The 27076-nt window shown below is 35.5% G+C and overlaps 1 protein-coding gene across 5 annotated transcripts in view; it reads left to right on the top strand.

Annotated features, from left to right (window-relative positions):
• Positions 1-27076, top strand: part of HELZ (helicase with zinc finger) — a 166032-nt gene that overhangs the window by 54945 nt on the left and 84011 nt on the right. For all 5 annotated transcript variants that reach the window (XM_025436755.3, XM_025436751.3, XM_025436752.3 and 2 more), the window contains 6 exons: positions 36-111; positions 2146-2344; positions 2791-2898; positions 3950-4247; positions 14749-15016; positions 26126-26459. In XM_025436755.3, the coding sequence (XP_025292540.1) occupies positions 36-111; positions 2146-2344; positions 2791-2898; positions 3950-4247; positions 14749-15016; positions 26126-26459 (1283 nt within the window). The remainder of the gene's footprint in view (positions 1-35; positions 112-2145; positions 2345-2790; positions 2899-3949; positions 4248-14748; positions 15017-26125; positions 26460-27076) is intronic.

The raw sequence follows: 27076 nt of genomic DNA, 5'->3' as shown, positions 1-27076 counted from the left end.
TCAAATGATAAGACTATATCCTGATTACTCTCTAGGATCTTGTAATGGTTGGCATTTCCGCCCACCACCTAGGGGAATCACAAGCAGCGAGGAATATACTTTGTGTAAAAGGTAACGTGAATTTTTTCTTTAAACCAATGACGTGTCTTTATTCAAAAGGTAGATAATTTTCCTTCACTTTTTGAAAAGTAGTAATGCTAATTTAAAGAAGATAATATGTGAAGGAGGAAATACAATGATCGAGAAAAGTGTTTTATTTTAAACTTGAAATAAAAGCCATAATTAATGGTTGTTATCATTAAATAATAAAAGCCAAAGCCATATCAGTGAGTCTTCTTTTAATTACAAACAACAGTGATCTAAATTAAGATTGTTAAGACTTTGTGTAGAAGTCTTTTATAATACCAGTTGGATAATTATGACTGAATTTAATTCTGGTCTCTAACTTATGTGAAATTTACCTCTAACTGATCGTGATTGAATTGAAATCGTATAAACAGAAGTAAAGCATAAAATAGATGAAGAAATGTTCAATTATTTTAATAACTTTTCTAAAAAGAAAGAATCTGTTACCTTCATGTTATCCTTATGTATAATTTATGAGTAATTTCTATTTCAATGGCAAAGCTTTCAAAATTAAATTGTTATTAAGCTGGAAAGAATTATTAAAGTCACATTTTGAAAGGTGAACTCCGGTTCTTTTTATAAGAACTAGTAACTAGAGGGATTTTAGATATAAAATCTCATTACTATAGATTGTTTTTGATAATGAAGGAAATTGAATATGTAGTGATGATTGAATAGTCAAGAGATCAGATATGATTTTGTAGTAGAAATAAACTGAGTAGTCAATTTCAAAAATCCTGGTGGCGTCATGTTGGAGTAGAGGCAGAACACAATCCTATGCAGAGGAAACATGAGAAAATTTATAGGCCAGATAAGAATATCAACCTTTAATATTTAATTTAAAACAGAGCAATATAAAGACAAATATTTGGCTCATTAAGACATACTTAAGAGAAAAACGAATGATTTTTAAATGTCTTACAAAACATAAAAGAGAACTTAATAAATAGTATAATTTAAGTACTTTGTGTATCATTAAGAAAACCTTTAAATACAGTCATCTTTTCAAATAGGGTGAACCATTTGATAATTTACATTGTGCTGTGATTCGTTTAACGTATGTTTCTTTTGACCATATTTTTTCAGTTGAAAAATTTTCTCTAATATAACACTTCTGATCTCTATTTTGCTATTTATAATTTTCATTTTTTCTCTCAGAAGATCTTTTACTAATTTTTTGATGTTTCAGTTGTTCAAAAAATGGCTAAGCCCATAATTTTGTAGGATATGTAAAACTTAATGATCTAAGTTTTGCATTTTATCAGTTGAATTTTCTGAGTCCCAAACACTGAGAAACCATTAACTATCTTTTTAAAATGAACATTTAGGAATTTACCATTGGAGATTTTAATCTATTGGATTAATTGTGATTCTAATATAAAACTTTTATTCTTAATTTATTCAAAACTTCAAGCAAATGAATATAGTCCAGTATTTTCAATGAAATATAGGTAATAGTTATATAGAAAAGAGTAAAGGCATTATATTCAAAAGTGAAAAGCAGAAGCCTTAAGATGATAATTTAATGATACATTAACATTTTTTTCAGAACGAAATTCCTAGTATATAGAGAATTTTCTTTGGGTCCTATCATTTTGGGAAGTAGGGCATACCTGTGTTTGATGCACCAATCCACTTGATGTCAGTGTTGCTTTAGGAAAATTCTGCTCTAAGAAGAATTGTCTAAATAGAGTTGTTACCTCATGAAGGAAGCTACTTTTTCAGTGTCGGTTTTATGGGTGAGGGGTGGTTATGATTGATTATGCTTTGCTTTAACATCCCCTTATTCCAAAAAAGAGGTCACTGAGTATGGGAAGTTGCTATAGTGATTAACTGTTACAAATGTTCTGGAAACCTCTTCTTCCTTCTTGTGCAAGCAAGTCAGTGTGATAAATATGGCCTTTCAGGAGATGATGTTTTGCTTTTGTTATTGAAGAGTCGGAGGGCAAATGCTGGAAGTTTATCTTTTAAATGGTCCAACAAAGTATATGATAAAACAGTTTTTCCTATTCTACTTAGATTTTTAGAGCAAGGAATCTGTAGGTATGGTGCGCAGTGTACTTCAGCACATTCCCAGGAAGAACTAGCAGAATGGCAGAAAAGATATGCTTCACGCTTGATAAAATTGAAACAGCAAAATGAGAATAAACAGCTCTCAGGCAGTTACATGGAAACCTTGATAGAAAAGTGGATGAATTCATTATCTCCTGAGAAAGTGGTGAGGAAAATAAACTGCATTTTTTTTTTGTTTGTTTGTTTTAAGTGATGACCTTGTTTGAGTCTTGACTTTATTTTGTGCTATATTTTGGTTTATTTCCTTATCTTCTATATGAAGAACTTGATTCTGATAAAACTGTTTTTATAGCAAAAGTAGACCCTTTTGCTAAGATAAAGAGCAGAACTAAGCCATTTGTTTGGAGATTTGCAGGTATTACATTAATCTTCATTCAGGAAGTATTTACTGCCATTTTATTGTTATTAATTTTCTTATGTCTTGTCTAAGCTTTATTATATTTTGTTCTTATAAAATTAATGTATAAAAATATCTTGCTTTGTAAACAGTTCCATCAACATCTTTACCGTTGATATTTATTTACCATGCCAAAAATTTTTGTTTGTGCTTTTGGGACTAAAAGTATAATATTAATTGCTCTCTATTTTCAGCTTAGTGAATGTATAGAAGGAGTAAAAGTAGAGCATAATCCTGATCTGTCGGTTACTGTCAACACCAAAAAATCTCACCAGACATGGACCTTTGCTCTTACTTGTAAGGTATGAATTTTGTGCTAATTAAAGAATGTAGTTTTTAAAAATTTTTCTTCAGGCTTTTTTTGACCTTTAAATCTCTGTGTTAGAGCACTAAAATTTTTTTAATCTAAGTACATCTTAAGTAGGTTCTATATTGTACTAAAGTGTATTTCTGTATTTTGTTCATTAAAGGTACAATATTTTTAGATTTTGAGATAAAAGTTGTGGTAGATACTTAGATGTTTGCTAACTTATTATTTTGATAAAGAGGTTTTTGATATATTGTTTCCTGAAGTTGGAACATAGGATGGGGTTCATGGCTTATAATTAACTACTTAAAAATGGAATTGTTTAATCTGGCAGTTCTAAGATATTTAAACTGTAACAACTTGCTTTTTTTTAAATTACATTTGATGAAATCACATATTCTGTAATAGTGGGTTTTTAATATGAAACATTTTCTGCAGTGCTTCCCATCTTGAATATAACGTTCAAAGTTTAAGAATGAAGCAGAGTCAAACTTTTCTGTGAATACGTGCAGTGGAAAAGTTTTGTGTACTTTTTTTGGTGGCATTTCTTCCACTGTACCATCTGGATCTTGGGATGAAAAATCTGGGAACATTTAGTTTCGGCCTTGAACCCAATCCAGTGCCTTCTGAGGTAACTGCCCTCCTATGAAGACTTCCTACTTGAAGCTAGATAAAACTTTTTTAGGCCAAAGGTTTGGAAAGTTGGAGGTCAGTGGTCTAACAGAGTGATAGCTTTTACCACAAAGAAAGATGAGCATATCATAGAAAGAGCAGGGAGGCTAGAGATGTAGCATAAATATATCATTTAAAAAAATTCAGCTTTACAGAGGTATAAATGACATCATAAATATAATTTTAACAACTGATTTTTTTTTAACCATTCTTTTTTCTAAATGGCTTATGGGCACAATTTGTACTTTTAAAATAGTCTCTTAGAAGCATGGGAAAGTAAAAGTCCCTAATGGGAATATTTTCATTGAAGAGCCCAATTACAATTGGATTTTTCACCCCCTTGTACTCAATGAATTATTTTAACTTCCTTGTAGCCTGCAAGAATGCTGTATCGTGTAGCATTGCTTTATGATGCTCATCGTCCTCATTTTAGTATCATTGCAATATCTGCCGGAGATAGTACTACCCAGGTATCACAAGAAGTCCCAGAAAACTGTCAAGAATGGATAGGAGGAAAGATGGCCCAAAATGGATTAGATCATTACGTGTATAAAGTCGGGATAGCATTTAACACAGAAATATTTGGAACTTTTCGCCAAACCATAGTTTTCGACTTTGGATTGGAACCAGTACTCATGCAAAGAGTAATGATTGATGCAGCTTCTACAGAAGGTAATATTTAGACTTTTTTCCCCTGATACGATGTATTAAAAGGCACTATGATGTCAGCATTAGAAGATATGTATTGGCCCCTAAATATTCCATGGATAGAGAGGGAATAATAGGGAAAAAAATATCCCAAAGCAATCAACTCATTTACTGTGTAATGAGATTAGAATGGTTCACATTGTGCCCTGTTCTCTTTGTATAGGCATCAGACAAACTTGCTTTGAGCTTCCCCAAACTTGTATGAGTATTAGTTTGGGTAGGCTGTTATTTCAGTGGTAATTGTGAGTACACCTCCAATGTCTGTTTCCATGTTTGACTGAGTCTCCAGTTAACTTTGCTGAGATTAGTACATTATCTTTGATTGAAAAGCCCTAAATACAAGGTTTCATAATTTGGTTTTGTACATTCACTAGTAAAGGAGACCAAGATGCCTTTTAATAGGATCTGCTCTGTGTTCCTGGGAAGAAGTCCCTGCTTTCAATATGTAAGCACCTGCAGAAGATGATAATTGTATGTCGTTACATTACTGCCTGTTCCTGAATTTTATGTCAGGATCCAACAGGACAAGGAAAGGGCACATTACCCTGCATTTCTTTGGCTTTTGGTTTGATTATAGGTGCTTTATTTTTTTCTAATGAACACTAAATATTTATTTAACACTTCATGTGAAACTTGATGTTGTATTGACTATAACCAGTGTGGAGGTTGTCTTTCACTATGCACCACCGTGGTCCACTTATGAGAACCCAGAAGTTTTGTTCATGAGCAAATGCTAGGATTTTATTTTTTGGATATAATAAACAGGTGGAAGAACTGGTTCTGTCTCCTTTTCTTTAGCTGCTGGTAAAGTTAAAGCAATATTTAGGCCCAGATTGAACGATTAGGCGTTACCTTCTAGTATGAGTGCTAATATTACCCAGACTTATTTAAGCCTCACTTAAATCTTATTTCTTCCTTACTTTGATCCCTTTTACCTGTTTTTATTCTGTTGTATTCTGTTTTTTCATTTTTTCAGTACTCCTTGAAATCAGAATATATTAATTCTTGAAGTCAGTTAGATACAGCTTACAAGATAATATATAATTTATGTTTGTTAATAGAGGAGTACTTTGACAGTTTTTTCCTGCAAGAGCCAGGTAATGTTTTAAATGTTGTCAGGCAAGTGGTATCCATTGCAATTCCTCTGCTCTACACTGTAATGATAAGGCTGCTATAGACAATGTGTAAACAAATGGGCATGACTGTGTTCCAATAAAACTTTATTTTCAAAAACAGCAGCAGGCTGGAATTACCTTGCATGCTGTGGTTTGTCCACCCCTGTACCAGTAAGTTGCTTTTAGAGACTAGAACTTGACAATTACCAGGACGCATCCAACTTAAGTCACGAAGAAAGACCAACAGGTATTTCCCACTCTCCATGTAACTCTAATAGGATGTTCTTGGCGACATGTGAGTTCTATTTTAAAAGTTAGTGTTTAGATTGGTGGTTTGTAACTCATGACTTATTTTCCCATCAAAATTAAGTTTGTGTTGACATGAATCTGTACTTGATAATGAAAGCCTATTTAGTTAATAATATAAAATGTTACGTGTCTGCATGTAAGAGAACATGATACTATTAAGATAGGTGAAGGAAGGAGGTAATGATGAGGATTTCAGGTCACTCTCATGGGCTTGAGAGATTAAGGGTACTTTGTTTTTCCCTCAGGTATGTGATACTTTTCTAGTTGAAGAAAAAGCAGTGAACAGACTTCAGAGTCAAATAGAATTGGATTTGAATCTTGATTTTCTTTTTTCTTTTCTTTTCTTTTTTTTTTTTTTTTTTTAATCTTGCTTTTCTTAATACCTATGTGGCCCTGGATAGGGTACTTGACATTTCTGAACTTCGTGGAAACCTTTGTAAAGTGGGGCTGGAACTATCTCTCTTAGAGGATCATTGTGAGAATGAATAACCTTGTATGGTATCTGGCACAGGGCAGGCATTCAGTAAATGGTAACTATGATTGGGATAATCCCTAGCTTACAAATAAATAGAATGAAGAAAGTAGGAAGACAGAAGGAGAATTTTTTAGAAAAGGGAGGTCTGGGGCTAGGGTGATGCAGACCGGGAGGGTCAGAGGGGCCAAGAAGCTGAGATAAAGACCTGAGCCCTTAAAGTCATAGTACCTGTGGATCATGGCAAGAAAATGCAAGAGAAGTTGGTGGAAGACAAGTTGTCCAAGATGGCCCCCGTTTTGAGTGTGGTGACTGGAAGAAATAGAGCGTCATTTCTTAGGTTTCTAATATATCAGTTTGAAAGTATAATGAATTTTATATTTCATTCAGATATGGTAGAAGGAGTTGATATAGTAAATGATATCCTCTCATTTGAAACTAATACGATGCCTTCCCCTCTTTTGTAAGACTTCGTTTTTTTTTTTTTTTTTTTTTTTAAGATTTTATTTATTTATTCATGAGGGACACAGAAAGACGCAGAGACTTAGGCAGAGGGAGAAGCAGGTTCCTCACAGGGGTCCTGATGAGGGACTCAATTCCCGGACTGGGTTCACGCCTGAGCCAAAGGCAAATGTTCAACCGCTGAGCTACCCAGGCGTCCCTTGTAAGACTTCTTTATGTCCTTTTTTTAGTGACTACTCGTTGTTTTTTTTTTTTTTTTAATATTTTATTTATTTATTCATGAGAGACACACAGACAGAGACACAGACAGAGACACAGGCAGAGGGAGAAGGCTCCATGCAAGGAGCCCGATGTGGGGCTTGATCCCGGGTCTCCAGGATCACACCCTGGGCTGCAGGCAGCGCTAAACTGCTGCGCCACTGGGCCTGCCCAACACTCGTAGGTTTTTTTTGTTGTTTATCTTTCTTTAAATGAGGTTTTACATCTAAATAGTTATGTCGAAAATAATTGAAAAATTAAACATTTTCTTGAACTAATTTGGAAACATTAGAACAGTTTCACAAAGTAAAAGTTGTTTTTCAAGGACAGGGAAAATACGTATTACAAGAAGACAATATATAGAATGCACAAAATGTATTTTCTGATAGGAGATTTTGAATATTATAAACAGAAAAACTTAAATCTAGGTTTGGGCAAACTAGGTGACATTTGGCTGACTTTTTTTGATCATTACTGAAATTAGCTGACCTATTGTGCTAATTTTTAGTTCTTTAGTATTTTTCCTACTCTTTTTCTTTTAAGCTTTATTTATTTTAGAGAGAAAGCACGAATGCGAGTGAGGGGAAGGGCAGAGGGAGAAGGAGAGGAGATAGAGAATCTCAATGAGCATGGAGCCCGACTTGGGACTCGGTCCCAGGGCTCTGAGATCATGACTTGAGCAAAATCAGGAGTTGGCTGTTTAACCGACTATGCCACCCAGGTTCCCCTGTATTTTCCATACTCTTAAAATTGATGTCGTTGAATATCTTGACATTTTTGTTCTTAAAATTTTTAATGTATGGCTGTATTTGTTTCATTTGTGACTGTGTGTAGAGTCTCAACAGAATTTTGGAGAAATGAAAGCAGGATATAAACAGTATAATATTTGTTTCCTGCTTCTATCTTAGTGCTATAGTTAGTGTTTTTGATTATTATAGCAGATGTTTGTCAGCAAAAAATTGGGGCAAAAGATTTATGTGAAATCATAATTTTGTAGAAACATTCTGAAATAATAAAAATGTAAAATGTTAGTCTCCTCCTTGTGCCTTTTTCTAGAATACTTGTGTGAATAACATTCAGAGACATTGGGAGCAAGAGAACTTCTTTGTTAAGTTGGTGACTGTGTGACAGGCTGGCTGGGTTCACACCCAGCCTCAGCCAGTTCATTATTTGATAATTCCTTTTTCTACAGTTAGGAAGAAAGTATTATTCCAGGCTTAAGTTCGCCAAATGGAGTTAGTAATTGGGGGATTGAATTAGGTCTAGGTTGTATCTTGTTTCCATACCGTTTTTATTTTTTATTTTTAAAAAAAATTTTTTTTTCATTTATTTATGATAGTCACACAGAGAGAGAGAGAGAGAGGCAGAGACATAGGCAGAGGGAGAAGCAGGCTCCATGCACCGGGAGCCTGACGTGGGATTCGATCCCGGGTCTCCAGGATCGCGCCCTGGGCCAAAGGCAGGCGCTAAACCGCTGCGCCACCCAGGGATCCCCATACCGTTTTTATAACAAAAAATATATCATAATATAATTTGGTTTCTGCACACACAAAGAAATGTAGTAACAATGTGAAGCTGGAATTTGAATAGGAAATAGCTTTATCACTTCTTCTACTTGATTGGCTGTTCATTGTTTAAGCAAGTTTTTGTCCTTAAATTAATGCTGGGAACATAGATTTCTCTTCCATGATGTTATAAATTTAGACCACGCTGGACCATCTATTAGCTTGTTTCCAAAACTGTGATCTACAAATAGGTCTTCTGTTAATAACAGGTAAAGAGTCCCATCTACAAATATGTTTGGAAATGGTGAATGCTTTATTTTCCTTAGAGGTTCTCTTAGTGCACCTTAGTAATTAAAGACTCATTGTCAAACTGATTTGATCCTGGAACTTAGTTATATTAGTGCCTTATTCCTTGAAACTTAAAGTCAAGTTACACAGCAGATACTTATTTCCTTTTCTAACTCATTGTGCAGTATTGAGCTAAAAATTTTACTTTAATTAAATTTGAATTCCTAAAATTTGAATTTTAAAGGTTCATTTATTTGAGAGAGAGAGAGTGTGTGAGAAGCTCATGCCAGCATGTGGGGGGAAGGGGCAGAGGGAGAGGGAGAAAGATTCCAAGCAGACTCCTCACTAAATGTGGAGCCCAATGTGGGGCTCGATCTCACAACCCTGAGATGAACATCTGAGCTGAAATTCAAGAGTTGGATTTAACCAGCTGTGTCACCCAGGCACCTTATTTTTTAAAATACTATTTTCACAATATCTCTTTGTATGTTTTTATTTTTATTTTTATTTTAAGTAGGCTTCATTTGCAATGTGGGGCTTGAACTCACAGCCCTGAGATTAAGAGTCACATGTTCTACTGACTGAGCCAGCCAGGCACCCCTATTTTCATGATATATAAAGCATCTAAATGTTTTCTACTTATAGGCCATGAGTGAATTTTTTTTCTTTTAGTTGTTAAATGGCAATTCTGTGAACTGTTCAGGAAATAGATAATAACTTTAACTTGGCTTTTTTCAGTGCTTTTCCCTGTTGGTGAGATTTAGGTTCAGCAAGAGACACTGTATGCTCTAAGAACTTGTCTTGGTTTAAAGACATGGCTCTTAAAAATGCGTGGCAAAAGCCATCTACAGAAGAAGGAAGTTAGTGAGTTGTCTTCTTGCTTAGAAAATAAACTGTATATGCTTTATCCCACCACTTTGAGTAATGGAAAATTTTTGCTTGGCAAAATTGATTTGGAATTCTGCTTTGAATATCTGGAAGTTACATGTTGAAAATTAATTCTTTTTAAATTTGAAAACTCGATAGTACACATTTCTCTACTTTGAGTCTAGTAGGGTATATTAACATTTACATTAAAATTTAATATGACTTAAATATTCTCTCCAGCAGCACCTGGGTGGCTCATGGTTGAGCATCTACCTTCGGCCCAGGTCATGGCCCTGGGGTCCTGGGATTGGGTCCTGCACTGGGCTCCCCATGGGGAGTTTGCTTCTCCCTCTGCCTATGTCTCTGCCTCTCTCTATCTTGTGAATAAATAAAATCTTAAAAAAAAAATATTTCCAAATGCCAATGTTGTTGGTAAATTAAGGACAGGATATATATAGATAATATATATATAGATATATATCTATATCAATATATCTAAAAAAATATATATATCTATATCTATGTAGATACTGATATTATGAAAAGTCATAGAAAAATAGATTTTAAAAAATAGTATATTTTTCAGTAAAAGATATTGTTGAGTAGAAGCATCTAAAAAGTATGAGGTACTTCTATGTTATTTTGCTGTTTTAACTTTTTATTAGTTTCTTTAGTTTATAGAAAATAGGGACAAACAATATGGGTAAGCTAAGAGATGTTTCTATATATCAATTTTTGGGAAAAGAATGATATTGAATGGATAGCTGAAATGATGGTTTGGGATTACTCTTCAGATTTGTAATTTTATTGTTACTTTGGGCAGTCCAGACTTGTAAAGGCATGGACCAAAATGTTTCCTAAGAAAGGGTGTGTACCTCTGATTTTGGAATTGAGAATCAATTCATCTCATTCTCTTTAACTTCCAGATAAATAGAGCTGTTTTTTTCCTTAAGATTTATTTATTTATTCATTCATTCATTCATTCATGAATGAATGAATGAATGATAGAGAGAGAGAGAGAGAGGCAGAGACATAGGAGGAGGGAGAAGCAGGCTCCATGCCGGGAGCCCGATGTGGGACTCGATCCTGGGACTCCAGGATCGCGCCCTGGGCCAAAGGCAGGTGCTAAACCGCTGAGCCACCCAGGGATCCCCATTAGAGCTGTTTTTAATATATTCCATATTTAGCATGCATTTGTTTATTGCATGCTTCTTCTACATCCACCCTTGTACTAGACCTGTACTTTTTCTTATCTACTCTCAGTTCTGTTAAGGATAATTTTCAGATCTGCTATATCATATTCTTCAAGATAAAACTCTTTGCTTCATTAGAATAGTAACTATGTGGTTGAACAAGGAGGGCACTCCTATCTCAGTCAGTGGGGCCAGGGAAGTTGGGATGCATGTCTTGTGTCTGACTAGTTACTCCATCCTTGAATTCTGTTTGTGGCAGTAGCAGCTCTTCCCTTATGTTATCTTCAAAAAATTAGGTATATGCTAATTATCTTTAATTTTTTCTTCTGAATTTCTCTTAAAATATGTTTATGGCTCCTGCCTGCCACATCTCAGGGTAACAAATCCTACAGGTTTATAATTTCTGTTAGATTTGCTTTGAGATTTATTATTGTAGGAGTGGGAGTGGGTTAATAAGTCAGCTCTCCTTGTATGGTTTTATGAGTATTGATCCTTAACCTGTTCACTTTTCATCTTGGCAGAGTATTTTTCATTTTAGCCTAATCTAGGTTGAAGAAAAATGCTTACCAAGGATGAACTGGCTCAGCTGTCCTGAGCAGCATGTATGTGTGGTTTATTTTTTAAAAAAATTTTTAAGACTTTATTCATGAGAGGCAGAGATAGAGAGAGAGAGAGGAAGAGACAGAGACATAAGCAGGCTCCATATTGGGAGCCAAGTGTAGGACTTGATCCTGGGACCGTGATCACACCCTGGGCTGAAGTTAGATGCTCAACCGCTGAGCTACCCAGGCTTCCTGTATGTGTGGTTTAGATGTTAGCAGCTGGTACTGTGGCTGTACTTGGGGCTGAAATGAGGCCCAGGAGTAGTCATGTTCCACATGGGGATCCTCTTCTCCCTCCTCTATTTGAGCAGGGACTCTTAAGGGGCAACTGGGTGGCTCAGTAAGTGTCCAAGTCCCAACTCTTGATTTCAGCTCAGGTCGTGATCTTAGGGTCATGGAATGAGTCCTACATTGGGCTCTGTGTGCGTTGTTTACTTGAGATTCTCTTTCCCCCTCTCCTTTGGCCCCTTCCCCACCCTCCTCTCTCTTTCAAATAAATAAATAAATAAATAAATCTTTTAAGAAAAAAATCTTTGAATAGGAACTCTCAAGACCTAATGACCTTTAAGCACTGTAAGTTAGGTGGGTATTTGAATAGTCTAAATAAGCTTCTTATAAGTGAGAGAATTGGAGGCAGAAGCTTGCTTCAAGTTTAGATGAAGTAGGGATCCCTGGGTGGCGCAGTGGTTTGGTGCCTGCCTTTGGCCCAGGGCGCGATCCTGGAGACCCGGGATCGAATCCCACGTCGGGCTCCCGCTGCATGGAGCCTGCTTCTTCCTCTGCCTATGTCTCTGCCTCTCTCTCTCTCTCTCTCTCACTGATGATGACTATCATAAATAAATAAAAAAAAACTTAAAAAAAAAAAGTTTAGATGAAGTAGGGGAAGAGAAGTAGTTTTGGCAAAATATGTCTTTTGTAGTCACTGCCCACAGTTCATTTTTGATGTCTGAGCTAATCACTGAGATGAGTAATTTGCAGACTTTTTGATGTTGGCACACATGGTTGTTTTTCAGGATTCTTTTTTCCGTTCCTCCAACTCTCTCCTCTCCTGTAGTATGTTTATAGTCATTAGAAAAATAAATGAAATAAATTTTAACATTGTTAAATTTTTATAAAGATTTTATTTATTTATTCATGAGAGACACACACACACAGAGAAAAGCAGAGACACAGGCAGAGGGAGAAGCAGGCTCCATGCAGGGATCCTGGGACTCCAGGATCATGCCCTGGGCTGAAGGCAGGCGCCAAACCACTGAGCCTCCCAGGGATCCCAACATTGTTAAATGTTAAATTGTTTTGAAATTGTGCTACCTGCTGAAAACATTATTTTTAATAATTTCATAAAATCACAGTGGGAGTCATGGCACTGTATAGATAAGACGAGAAAAATAAATACTGTTTCTTATGCCACTTTTCCCAGAAAGCCTGAATACTTGTAGCCCAGAGTAGTATACTTTCTGTATAATTTGCTTTGCATATTAAATAGATGATATAAAAATTTTTTTAAAAAGAATGCTCTATTGTTTTAGGTTTCTTATTATCCTAGTTACTTAAACATCAGTTAAGAATAATTACTGAGTTTTTGAAGAATGTGAAGATAATATTGATCAAGGCATAGTCTAATTCAGTTTCTTATTTAAAATAAAATTATGAAATATAATGGTCCTACCTCCAAAGAATAGACATCCTTTTATTACATATTATTATCTTTGATAGTATGTAGAGTTTAGTGGTTTTTTTTTTTTTTTAAGGGCTGGTTATTGATTTATCACTATACTATTGCTGCTTCTCTTCACTTTTGAATTGAGGAAAAAAATTATGTACATCCTTGTTATTTTATAATGATTATCATCTGATTTTTAGTGATAGTATCATCTGTTTTAGGAATGTTGGCATTTGTGTAATTTAAATGTTTTTTGTAGCTATGATTTAATGAATCAAAAGGCAGAGCCCAACTTTAGGATGATTTAGGAAGAAAATGTGGTTAGTTTACTTTATGAAACTTCTACTTCTGAGGCTATTGCAAAAACAAATCATCCTCATCTCATCCAGAGTATTGACAGATTGCAGGCCATCCTTAAAACTTGATGATGATAGTTGTATTTATTTTACCATTTGAGAAATAATAAAACTGGCATGTAGAAATACCTTTTCAAGGAGTAAGGCAAGAAATCAGGTCCTTTACATTTGAATCTTTATACTTGATCTTAGCCAGAAGGCTGAGAAGCAATTACATTTGAATCTTTAATAAGACATTAGGATAAACTGTTCTCTAGTTTTGAGAAATGTCTTTTGGATGACTATGCTTATATGTTTGTAATTTATATATAACATGTAAATAAAATCTCTCACTAAGCAGTACATGACAATTATGCATTATTCTCTGATTGCAAAGATAGTACAGGGTAACTTATTTTTGTATTTTGAAGACCAGCTGATTTCTGTTTAAGCTTTTTACTACTTCTTCCCAAAATTTTAACCTAAGTTGTGAAGCCGTCTTTTCAGTTATGTTACATTGAAACTGGATCTCGGCCTAATGAGTCAGTCAAGTAACATTTTCCTTGATTAAGCTGCATATTTATAAATAAATATATATTTCACCCAATAGAAAAGTAATATGCACTGCAGATAGAGTGAGGCTACCCAGTGCTCAGAATTTATGTTATAATATATTTCACCCTGTGCTGTGTACTATGCTACATTTTTTTCCCCAGGGATGTCAGAACTTGAACAGTTATTCATTTTGACATTGTGCCCTACTTAACAGTATATTCTAACTGAGGCTAAACTGTATTTTTTGCAATGGCATTTGAATGGTACATCGTATCACATTTTAATGAGGAATTAGCAGTGTTTTTACATGAATATTCTAAAAGATTTTTGTTGTCATAAGTTGACTTTCAGAGAGTTTCACTGTGCTTTACTACACAAGAAAAGACTTAACCTTTCACGGTTTTCTGATTTTCTCTTTCTATAATGGGTGGGTATTGGTAGCAGGAAGAGAAAAGTGATTATTACCTGATAGATTTTATCTTATGGGGAATTTATCCTATTTTCTTCCTGCAGTTCAGATTTCCTTTGACTGAGATTTAAGTTCTAAATGTTAATCTGTAGTTTCAAAATGTTAATAACTATTTTGGTTATGTTCTTATCCTGATGTTAAAAAAAATGGTGTTTTTTTTTAACATGGGTTCCTATTTATGTTATTTTATTAAGCTAGGCAAAAGATTTCTGATATTGGGAAGATTCTTTGTCAAATGGGTTTTTGTATTGTTTTGTTTTTAAAAATTACCAGCTCTAGCATATAAAATGCTCCTACCAAAATGTTGGAGTGTATTATTTGAGAATTTTAATGTTGTGTTCCTTTATAAATGTGTTTTCTGTTTCCATTTAGATCTTGAATACCTGATGCATGCAAAACAACAGCTAGTAACCACAGCTAAGCGTTGGGATTCTTCTTCTAAGACCATTATAGATTTTGAACCTAATGAAACTACTGATTTGGAGAAGAGCCTTCTTATCAGATACCAAATTCCTCTTTCTGCTGACCAGCTGTTTACCCAGTCTGTTTTAGACAAATCATTGACCAAGACCAACTATCAGTCACGGCTGCATGACCTTCTTTATATCGAGGAGATAGCCCAGTATAAAGAAGTCAGCAAGTAAGTTACTTTAGAAACATTTGGTTGTGAAAAACGTCCCCTTTTGATGATATCTTTCATTTTTAAAATGGAGGTGTGCCTAAGAGAAGACAGGAAGTAAAGACTGTTATTCAGTAGCTGTTGTTCATTTCCATAAGACTCTGCCACATGCTAGGTGTGTAAACATGTACTGGAGGTTTCTGTTAATAGTAGTCAGAGTGAGTACTTAGTAAATATTTGCCGAGTAAGTGTACAAAGGCTGAAAGAGACCACATATTTTAAGAATATAATTTTAAGGGGGATCCCTAGGTGGCTCAGCAGTTTGGCACCTGCCTTTGGCCCAGGGCGTGATCTGGGAGTCCCAGGATCGAGTCTCACATCAGGCTCCTTGCATGGAGCCTGCTTCTCCCTCTGCCTGTGTCTCTGCCTCTCTGTGTGTGTGTCTTTCATGAATAAATAAATAAAATATTTAAAAAATATATAATTTTAAGAATGAAATAATTTAGGGGCTTCTGGGTGGCAGTGAATTAAGTGTCTGCCATTGGCTCAGGTCATGATCTCAGGTCCTTGGGATGGAGCCCTTTGTTGGGCTCCCTGCTTAGTGGGAAGTCTGCTCTTCCCCCTTCCCTTTGCCTCTCTTCTTGCTTGTGCTCTCTTTCTCAAAAATAAATAAAATACTAAAAAGAATGAAATGGTTTAAATCTTCAGGAAAACTATTTGGTAATAGTAAAATACCTTTATAACCACTTATAAATGCTTTAACATATTTTACATTTTATCCATATGCCACAAGTGAAGATCAAGAGTAAATTCAAAAGTCTATTTGAGTCATTATAGGAAGAGTAATCTTAGAAATGAAAGTTTGGGGCAGTTAGTTAAGTGTCTGACTTTTTCAGTTAAGTATCTGACTCTTGATTTCAGCTCTGGTTATGATCTCAGGGTTGTGAGATCAAGCCCTGCATTGGGGAGATTGAGATCCTTTCCCTCTGCCCCTCCCCCTGTTCTCTGCCCTTCCCCCTGTTCTCGTGTTCTCTCTCAAATAAATAAAGTAATTAATATTAAATAGGATTAGCTTTTGGAATATATCTAATTTCAAATTAAATGCTTGTAAAATTTACAGAGTTAGAATATATTTTTCATTGCTCTTAACACTTTGAATTATGGTCATTAATGGTCTCTTACAAGACTTTTATTGATTGTGTCCATATGTGGTTCTAAATAAATAGTTAACTTATTAAATAACAAGGACAGTGGCTTGTATCATGTATATTCATATTAATATGCATATATGTTATTTACATGGTCATAGATTCCTTTTCCTTAGTAAAGAAAACATTGATAAAATCATAAATATTGTGATGAAATAGTGTTTAAAAATTTACTAGAATCTTACAAGACTATTTTGGAGTACTATAATAGAAACTCAGAAAATTTTTTTTTAAGATTTTATGTATTTATTCATGAGAGACACAGAGAAAGAGAGGCAAAGACATAGGAAGAGGGAGAAACAGGCTCCACGCAGGGAGCTTGATGTGGGACTCCATCCCGGAGTGCCGGGATCATGCTCTGAGTCCAAGGCAGGCGCTCAGCCACTGGAGCCACCCAGGGGTCCCAGAAAATACTATGTATTAACTTTTATTTGGTTTTAGATGCCTGAGTGGCTCAGCAATTGAGCATCTGCCTTTGGCTCAGAGTGTGATCCTGGGATCTGGGATTGAGTCCCATATTAGGCTCCTCCCGGGGAGCCTGCCTTTTCCTCTGCCTGTGTCTCTGCTTCTCTCTGTGTGTCTCTCGTGAATAAATAAGTAAAAAAAATCTTTAAAAAAAACCCCAAAACCAAATATATTGTTTGTTCAGGTTTAAAAATCATTCCAGATACATTACCTCAGAACTTATATCTAAAGACCATTAAGCTTATGGATTATTACATTAAAAATGAATTTTTAAAAATGGAAATTTGAGGCCCCTGAGTGATTCAGTGGGTTAACTGTTGGACCCTTAATTTTGGCTCAGGTTATGATCTCAGGGTCATGAGATCGACCCCCCCATCAGGCTCCTTGCTGGGCATGGAGTTGGTGGAGATTCTCTTTCTCTCCCTCTCTGTCCCACGTCCGCACCCCCCTTCCCCGCCCACCACATCCCCCCGCCCAACTCTCAGGCTCTCTCCCTCTCTTAAAAATAAAAGGAAATTGGGGATCTCTGGGGGCTCAGTGGTTTAGTGCCTGCCTTTGGCCCGGGGTGCGATCCTGGGGTCCTGGGATTGAGTCCCACGTCGGGCTCCCGGTATGGAGCCTGCTTCTCCCTCTGCCTGCGTCTCTGCCTCTCTTTCTCTATGTCTATCATGAATAAATAAATAAATAAAATCTTTAAAAAAAAATAAAAGGAAATTTGAACAGATAAAAGAATGATTACTGTAGCCCTACAAAATTATAGAGGTCAGGTTCTTTTTTTTTTTACATTTATTTATTCATTCATTCATTCATTCATTCATTCATTCATTCATTCATTCATTTATGAGAGACGCATAGAGAGAGGCAGAGACACAGGCAGAGGGAGAAACAGGCTCCCCACCAGGAGCCTGATACGGGACTTGATCCTGGACCGTGGGATTACACCCTGAGCCAACAGCAGGTGCTCAACTGCTGAGCCACCCAGGTGTCCCTGAAGGTCAGATTCTGATCAAGAAATTAAATGGATGGGCACCTGGGTAGCTTAGTCTGTTGGGTGTCTGTCTTTGGCTTGGGTCATGATTTTGGGGGCCTAGTTCTAGCCCTCCATCGGGCTTCTTGTTGTGGGGAGCCTGCTTCTCTCTTTCTTTTTGCCTGCCTCTCCACCTGCTTGTGTTCTCTCTCTCTCTATCAAATAAATAATAAAATCTTAAAAAAAAATTAAATAGATAAAAAGTTCACTCCAAGAGCACCTTGCAGAGGCTTCTTAAAGGCCATATAAGGGGCACCTAGGTGGCTCAGTGAGTTGAGCTTTTACTCTTGGTTTGGCTCAGATGGAGTTCTCAGGGTCATTGGGTCAAGCCCTGCGTCAGGCTCTGTATCAGGCCCTGTGCTAAATATGGACACTGAGTTCTCTGTTTCTCTCCCTTCCTTTCTTTCCCTCCTCCTTCCCTCTCTCCCCCTCTCCCTCTACCCTTCCTCCTTCTCTGTCTCTTTTTCAAATAAATAAAATCTTAAAAAAACCCATATAAGAGGGACTTGAAAATACCTGCAGCATGAAATGAACACTGGTGACAAACTAAGTTTGTATATTTTTGGAGGAGGGTTATTTGCTAGTTTGTATTAAAGGTATTCAGAAGTTTTGACCCTTTTGATATAGTAATTCTACTTAGGAGGAATCAATCTTGAAGAACTAATCAGAGGTGAAGTTAAAGATGCCTGTAAACAAATTTTATCTTTCATAGAACAGTGAAGAATTAGTAAATTATGATATAGCCATATAATCTGATGTTCCGTAACTACAGTTGTTCCCCCTTATCCATGATTTCATTTTCCCTGGTTTCAGTTAGCTGATATCAACTGTGATCTAGAAGCAGATGATCCTTCTTGAGATCTATCATCAGTGATAATAGCTTAATGCTACGTCACTATGCTTATGTCGTTTACCTCACTTCATCTTATCACCCAGGTATTTTATCATTTCATATCATCACAAGAAAGTGTGGGTACTACACTAAGATATTTTGAGAGAGAGAGAGACGCCCTACATTCACATAGGTTTTTTTTTTTACAGTATATTGTTTTAATTATTTTAAGTTATTGTTGTTAATTTCTTATTGTGCATAATAATAAAACTTCATTAAAGGTATGTATGATTAGGAAAAAATATTATATAATGAGGTTTGGTACTATCCATGGTGCAGTTGCTGGGAGTCTTGGATCATATCCCATGCAGATAAGGTGGACTATTGTATTGAAATTATGTTCTTGAAGACTTTTCAGAACAGTAAAGATACTGATGGTACCATATAAAGAGGAAAATATGCTAGTCATGAAAGTATCTGGTATAATTCTAATTTTGTATGTACATGCACATGTGAATATATTTGTATATAAAAATATTAGAAAACAATAACAATAAAAATAAAAATATTAGAGTTACAGCATTACAAGTTCTAGTTGGTGAAATTATGAGTGATTTTTATGTTTTAATGTGGTTTTCTCTTTTTTTGATGTGTTGTACAATGACCACGTATTACAATTAAAATATGAAAAAGCAAACAAAGAAATAGAAAGGCAGTTAGAACATTATCAGTTGCAGCACTTGATGATCCAGATGTAAAATTGCCCTTAGAGATGAAAAGAAAGATTGTAGTAAGAGAGCGTATAGTAGGAACATCTAAGCTTTCTTTTTTTTTGATCTTTAAAATAATTATTGGCTCAAATAGGGATGTTTACAAATTGAATATAAATCTCTAGGATCACTTTTTATGTGTTATATATGCTAACCACACAAGACTTTGAAGAATCTTAAAGACAGAAAAGAGAATATTGCTAAACGTCTGATGTGACAAGTAGACAGTTACCGCGTCAGAGAATTCTGGAAGTTATCAGTGATTCTCTCATCCAAAGGTAACCCTGGATGTGAATGCTGGTAAATTACACTTCTGAAATTGACTTGTAAAATTCTGTGAAGTACAGCATAGAGTTGGTGCACATACAAAGCAGCAGATCCTCAGTAATTAAATGGAATTCTCAGAGGGTGTCTGTAAGCACATGGACAAGGGACAAATGACAGACATAAAGGATTTTCAAAAATCTTTTACAGAGTTTTATATACTACTTAAAAACTTTTTATTTTTTGTTTTTTCCTTTCCCCTTTAAACTTATTATTTGTATATATTTTAATGTTGCCTTGAATTTATTTCATATTTGATTGTTAATTCTTTAAAAATAACATGAAATATATTTTTAAAATGGATTTGAGAGGGTCTGTATGTAGCTACTAAACTATGCTGTAGTGTAGGAATCAGCAAACTTTTCCTATAAAGGGCTGACTAGAAACTATTAAAGGCTTTGTGGACTTGTTACAGTCTTTGTTGCATAGCTTCTTTGTTTTGTCTTTGTCTTGTTAGTTAAGGATATACAAAAACAGGCTGAAGTTTGGATTTGGTCTTTGGGTCATGCTCTAGTATGTCTGATTGGGTCATTTTACTTGTCTGTTCAGTCACTACCAGTCATCAAAGCAAACCCAAGTCACCATTAGAATGGTGAAGAATGTTTTGTTCCGGATTGAGACTCAATTTAAAGCCGGAGGACAATGGTATGGGTAAATGGACTCCTCCCTCAAATGACCTAGATGCGTGTGTATTGACAGTAAAATGTATTCCGTATGCGCAGGAATGTGCCTCTTTGAGATTTAGTCAGACTTTCCCATGAGTGATAATTTCCTAAGATCAAGAGAATGTATTGGTCAGTTGTGAACTTTGACAATTTAAACAGAATATTGCTAATCTTGAAAGTGGTATCAAGGGAATTTATACTGATTTCTTGCATTTTATTTTATTTTTTAAAATATTTTATTTATTTCAGAGAGAGTGTACATAAACATGGGGGGGGGGGGAAGAAGCAGACTCCCTGCTGAGCAGAGAGCCTGATGTGGGGCTCCATTCTAGGACCCTGGGATCATGACCTGAGCTGAAGGCAGATGCTTAATCGATTGAACTACCCAGGCGCCCCTGATTTCTTGCATTTGTAATTGTAAGGTTTGGATTATATTTTTACATGGTCACCTTAGCATGCCTTCCTTGAAAATGGGATTGAGGGGATCCCTGGGTGGCGCAGCGGTTTGGCGCCTGCCTTTGGCCCAGGGCGCGATCCTGGAGACCCAGGATCGAATCCCACGTCGGGCTCCCGGTGCATGGAGCCTGCTTCTCCCTCTGCCTGTGTCTCTGCCTCTCTCTCTCTCTCTGTGTGACTATCATAAATAAATAAAAAAAAATTAAAAAAAAAAAAAAAGAAAATGGGATTGAATGAAGTTCTTAAGATTAGACAAAATATATTTTGGCTTGAGTTTGGATGTAGTAATCAGTTTTATCTCTTTATTTTTTTACTTTAAGCAAAGGGATGATTTTCAAAGCAGTCCAGAAATTAAGATTTCTTTTTATATTAAATTTTAGTGTGAGATCTGTGGAGGTGGTAAGGATAATACTGCATTTCATGTAAGTTTTAGAAAATGCTTCTGAGTTCTTTCAAGATTAAAAGAAAAGTATTTCTCTTGTCTTCAGTTACATGTTGATAAGCATTCAATTATGATTCTACCTTGAAGTGAAATCTATTTGATTCTTAGATGCACATTTTCAAAAGAAATTGACTTTGGCTGAAGCTGTTGTGTCCATTAAACTGTGTATGGACACAGTGGCATGCCTAATCAGGTTGTTGTGGCTTCTCATTGTTGACAGCTGGCATGACAGGCCTGGTATGTGGATGCACATTTCATCATTAAGATGGGTGAGGTGAGGCCTCTGTTGGGTATGCCTCAGTTCTGTTGCTCTGCCTCAATAAACCCAGATATTGGCTTATTACCTTGGTTGATTTTTGTTATCATTCATTTAGTCAGAAATTGTATAAAGTGAAATTCTCTATATAGCTTTGAAATTCTTTTAAAGTTACACTCAAGAGATATAACTATGCCAAGATTGATAGAGCTATATTTCTTTTAGCCAAGTATGATATTAAATTGGTCAAAATTTACTTGGCTGCTATTCCATTTCCCAAAAGGTTAGGAATTACATAAGCTTTAAGGCTGATTTCAAAATGTGACAAGCAATAATGGAAAGATGGTTTTTCTTTTTATTAAGAAATAATCTGTTAATTGTAGGATATATTTTGTAGTCTAGGTATTTCTGAGTTATTAAATCATAAAACTTTACATGTTCTAAATATTTAAGAAATCTTGCTAATGTAATTTAGTTTTAGGCTATTAATATTTTAGAAAATTAAATATTCTACTATCTGTAACTTCTATTGGAAAGTCTATGATGCCTGTTAGGTCTGTATCTTGAACAGATGAGGAATCTTCTGGCGGAAAGCTGTATTTCTTAATACTTTTATTTTCTAGTGCCTCTACCTCAAGAGTTTTGTTCCAAGGCACAACTAAATGTCATAAGAGGATTCTCTTGTTACTTTAAGAGTGAGGTGAATTTTTCATGATTTCCTAGTTGTCATCAGGTGTTTTGGAATGGTAGCTTCTAAAATGGATGTAATAATAAAATTTTAATATATTGCCTTAGTTGAGGAAATATGCAATTTCTAGAGTTTGTTAGGGAATAATATAAAGTAGTTGAAATGGAAATATGTTGCCTGGAAAAAATCAGATTATTACAAAAATGTAAAATTAGTTCAATGAACAAAATTTATTGAGTATATAAAATGTTAGGTTCAGATTAGCCACTACTGATTCTAAGACAAAAATGTTATATTTCCTTCTTCTTCAAAAGTTTGCAATCCATGAAACTGATGTATAACTCTGTATGTTAACCAACTGGAATTAAAATAAAAACTTAGAAAAAAGTTTGTTATCCAGTAGGGGAGACAGACCTATAAATACAGAGTTACAATACAATGTAATTAACACTGCAATAGGAATGCACAAAAGCCCCATAGGAGGACATCTACCCCACATTAGTGGGGAGAAGGAGAAGTGAAGTCAAGGAGGGAATCAAGTCTGCTTTTGGGAACCAGATGGTGTTTAAGCTGAATTTTTATTTATTTATTTTTAAATATTTTATTTGTTTTAAGTAGAGCATGAGAGAGTGTGTGCATGCACACAAGTTAAGGGACAGGCATAGGGAGAGAATCTCAAGTGGCCTTCCTGCTGAACACAGAGCCTATTGTGGAGCTCTGCCTTGCCCCCGCCCTGAGTTCATGACCTGAATCGAAGCCAAGAGTTGGACCCTCAACCAATTGAGCCACCTAGGTGTTCCTTTAAGCTGAATTAAAAACAACAACAACAACAAAACCCAGGTAAAATTGTCAGATGAAGAAATAGGACAAATACATTAGTTGGAAAGAACGGGACATGAGAATAAGAGCATGGAATTTTGGAGGAAATTGCAAGTTGGTCATCCTAGCTGTAATGGAGGGCTCGTGTATGGAGTTGGATAGGATGGTGAGAGAGAAAGTTGGTTAAACCTTACCCTTAGAGCTAGATAAAGCTACTTATCATCAGATTTCGAGTTTGCAAAGATCCTGTGGTGGTGGTTTGGAGTATAGATTTGAAACCAATCATGTTAGGAGTTTGTTATAGTTATCTAAGTTCAAAACATTAAGATGAAGATAAATTAGTAGGAAGAGGAACCAACAGCTTGGTGAAATTATGATGGGGGATTGAAGGATGGTGACAGACAAAAGGTCCAGGGTAACCTGGTTTCTGTCTTGGACACCTAGGTTGCTGAGAGTGCTATTGTCCAAAATGTGTCATACGTGGAAAGACTGGTTTGGGGTGACAGGAGGGGATGTTGGATGCAGATTGTGTTTTGCTTGTACTGAGTTTGAAGAGCATATAAGTGAAGGTGTCTGCTTGACAGTTGGGTTAACAGCCCTGAGCTGAGAGATCTAGGAGAGAGGGTGACCTCCCTTGATGAGAATCTACAGAGCAAGAAGAGGGCAGGGTAGACTTTGAGCTGGTGGCCAGTGCTTGGGTGGAATATGGAGGAGCTGCTAGAAAGGTAAGACAAAAAGTAGGAGAGTATGACTTTCTGGAAGTCAGTAGAAAAGAAAGCGCAAAGTGATTACAAAGTTTAAAAACAAAACAAGACAATACTGTGTATCACCTTAAGCAACAAAGAGACTATTTCTAAATTAAGAATGCGTTATAAGAAATTTCTTTTAGCTCAGAAAACTTTTAATGACCCTAAATCTCATGTGTGTATGTGGAGTAAAAGGAATGTAAAAATTTAACTGTGTTTGAGGTACTGGGGTGGCTCAGTGGCTGAGTGCTTTTGGCTCAGGTTGTGATCCCAGGATCCTGGGATTGAGTACCACATCAGGCTCCTTGCAGGGAGCCTGCTTCTCCCTCTGCCTGTGTCTCTGCCTCTCTTCTCTCTGTCTCCCTCATGAATAAATAAATACAATCTTAAAAAAAAATTTTTAACTGTATTTGAAAATACAGCCATAGGTTCCTGTTCTTTTTAAAAGCATATATTTTATTACAAACAAAAAAGCAGGTGAACATAGATTATATGTAAATTGGGGAGTATAATATATGTAAACTGGGGAGTATAATATACTTTTATTTTCATTTTAAGACTGATTTCTTCAAATGTGAATTTAGTGCACATTCCAGTCTTTAAAGAGTCAAATGTAACTGGTAAGATACAAACTAGTTTGGATCTATGAAATACGAGAATGAGAAAAATATACTGTGATTTTTAATAATTCCACACATATGCAAATTCTGCTGGTATTCATTTAATCCCCATTTGAGCCTCCTTACTAAATATTAACTTTAGTATGTATTTATACATGTTTTTGAAGTCTTACATGTTCTATTTTTAAGGTTGCTAATGGAACTTGTAAACTCTTGTATATTGCATGCATGAATAGCTATTCAGTTATTTTCCTTAAAGAGTTCTGTAACAGTGTTTCTGTATCCTTGTACTTTTCTGACTTTATTTTTTTTTTACTTTGATAATTTAAAGTATGTAAATAGACATATTAATTAACATTTTAATATGATTTTATTTATTCGAGAGAGAGACTGAGAATGAGAGTAGGAGGAGGTGCAAAGGGGAAGGAGAAGCAGATTTCTTGCTCAACAGGGAACCTCATGTGGGGTTCAGTCCCAGGATCATGACCTGAGCCATAGGCAGACATTTAACTGACTGAGCGACCTTCACTGACTGAGCAACCCAGGTGCCCCTTGATATGGTGTTTTTAATTAGATTTGTTTTCCTAATATTGTAAGCAGATGTTAATATTAAGAAAGTTTACAAGGTTTAAAAAAGTTTTTTTTCCTTAAGAATTTGTAAGATATTCTTAGCATCATGTATACAAAAGAAGATTTGAAACCAGACCAGTAGTACCATTAAAAAGTAGCCTTTTCCATAAATGGATGTATAGATTTTAAAACAACTTAATTTTTTTCATTCACATACTTTTAAATCTTCTGAAGAAAAAGTAGATGTTCCCTTTCCTCTTTTACCGCTTTGTCTTTTCTTACAGCATCATTTCAGAATGGCAAAGGAGAAAGGTGTCTGTTACTTTAAATCTTTCTTCCACCTCCTACTTCTTGACCATGTAGATCTTGATTTTCCATACTTGCTTGACACACATTCTCTCACACTCACTGCCTGTGAGTGTGCCAGCCATTTCCTGACAAGTTAGCTCTTAACTTCTCTTCCAGTAATTCCTGCATGAGATCTGTCTCAGGGTAGTCACTAACAAAAGTTTATTCTGGATATTATTTGTTAACAGTATTGAAAGAAAAATTTCACAGTTTGAATCTTTTGGTAAGATATACTTGAAAAGTCTCAGTTTAATGAAGGTTTGTAAAAAAAAAAGAAAATGAAGGGTTGTAGTTTCAACACTGCCTTACCTTCTGGCTTTAGGGGATTTTAAAGTTTTTTTTTTTTTTTTCTTTTAAGATTTTATTTACTTATTTATGAGAGACAGAGAGAGAGAGAGGCAGAGACATAGGCAGAGGGAGAAGCAGGTTACATGCAAGGAGCCCAATGTGGGACACAATCCCGGTACTCCGGGATCACGCCCTGAGCTGAAGGCAGACAATCACTGAGCCACCCAGGTGTCCCGGATTTTAGTTTTAATGATCCCATGGTGTGTTCAAGCAGACTTTTGTATTAAACATGCAATAATATTTTATTTTATCAAAATATCATACTTAGCTTTATTTTAAGTGTTTAGGTTTTAAAAATGTTTTCTTCAGTTCAACTAAGTATGTATCTTTATAGCTTGGGTGAGAATTTATTCACTTAAAAAAAGTTTGGTTGTTTCCAGCTTAAATTAAAGGCAGAAAGGTAGTATATGGTTTATAGTGTGATAGAGCAGAATTGACGATGAAGTTTTAGTTTTTTGCATGTTTAGATTTATTTTGTTCTAATCTATTTTTTTTTTTATGTTTTTGATGTAAAACATTCAAACTCATTTTCTACTTCTAATTTAGGTTCAACCTTAAAGTGCAGTTGCAGATTCTAGCAAGTTTCATGCTCACTGGAGTTTCTGGAGGTGCAAAGTATGCTCAGAATGGACAACTTTTTGGTCGCTTTAAGCTTACTGAAACACTTTCTGAAGATACTTTGGCTGGACGGCTGGTGATGACCAAAGTCAATGCTGTTTATTTATTACCAGTCCCTAAAGAGAAGTTAGTACAGACCCAGGGAACCAAAGAGAAGGTTTATGAAGCTACTATTGAAGAAAAAACAAAAGAATATATATTTTTAAGGATATCCAGGGAATGCTGTGAGGAACTTAATCTTCGGCCTGATTATGACATACAGGTGTGTTTTGAAGTGAGAAAACTTAATTATGGTTGTCTATAGTATTCTTGTTAGCTGATAAAATTCTTCTGGTTTGGCTTTCCATCTTCTGCCATAACCTGAAGTGCCGTTGACTTTGAACTGTTATGGTGGTGGGTGGAGAATTAGACTCCACTGTCAGAGAAAACCAGTTTGATAATTGACATCTACAAGGTTTCAGTCTTACACGAGGCCAAACTTTCTGATTAGAATTTTAAATCAGTAAATGAACAGATTAAAGGAAACTAAGCCACAACCAGGACAATTCTCATCTGAGGTTGTGTCTGCCTGTGTTCTCTATTTATAGTTCTCCTCTGCCATATGTAACTGGAAAGCCAATGTGTCCTAGGCCTGGTTTTTATCACTTGAGAGATGATATTTCACGATGTTCTACTAATTTCATCAAGTATATTATTCATAGCAATATGGAGGAATCAGATAACCTTTATTTAGATATTAAGTGATTCACAAGTACTTCATTTTCTTTAGATGTAAAATGGGGTTATTAATGATATATACAGCATTGGTACTAGTAAATGAGATAATTTATGTAAAGTGCATATTGCAATGCCTGACACTGTTCTGTTGCTTTTCTCAAT

This window comes from Canis lupus, chromosome 9 (genome assembly GCF_003254725.2).
Source record: "Canis lupus dingo isolate Sandy chromosome 9, ASM325472v2, whole genome shotgun sequence".
Classification (NCBI taxonomy): Eukaryota; Metazoa; Chordata; class Mammalia; order Carnivora; family Canidae; genus Canis; species Canis lupus.
This window is presented reverse-complemented; position numbering and strand designations above follow the sequence as displayed.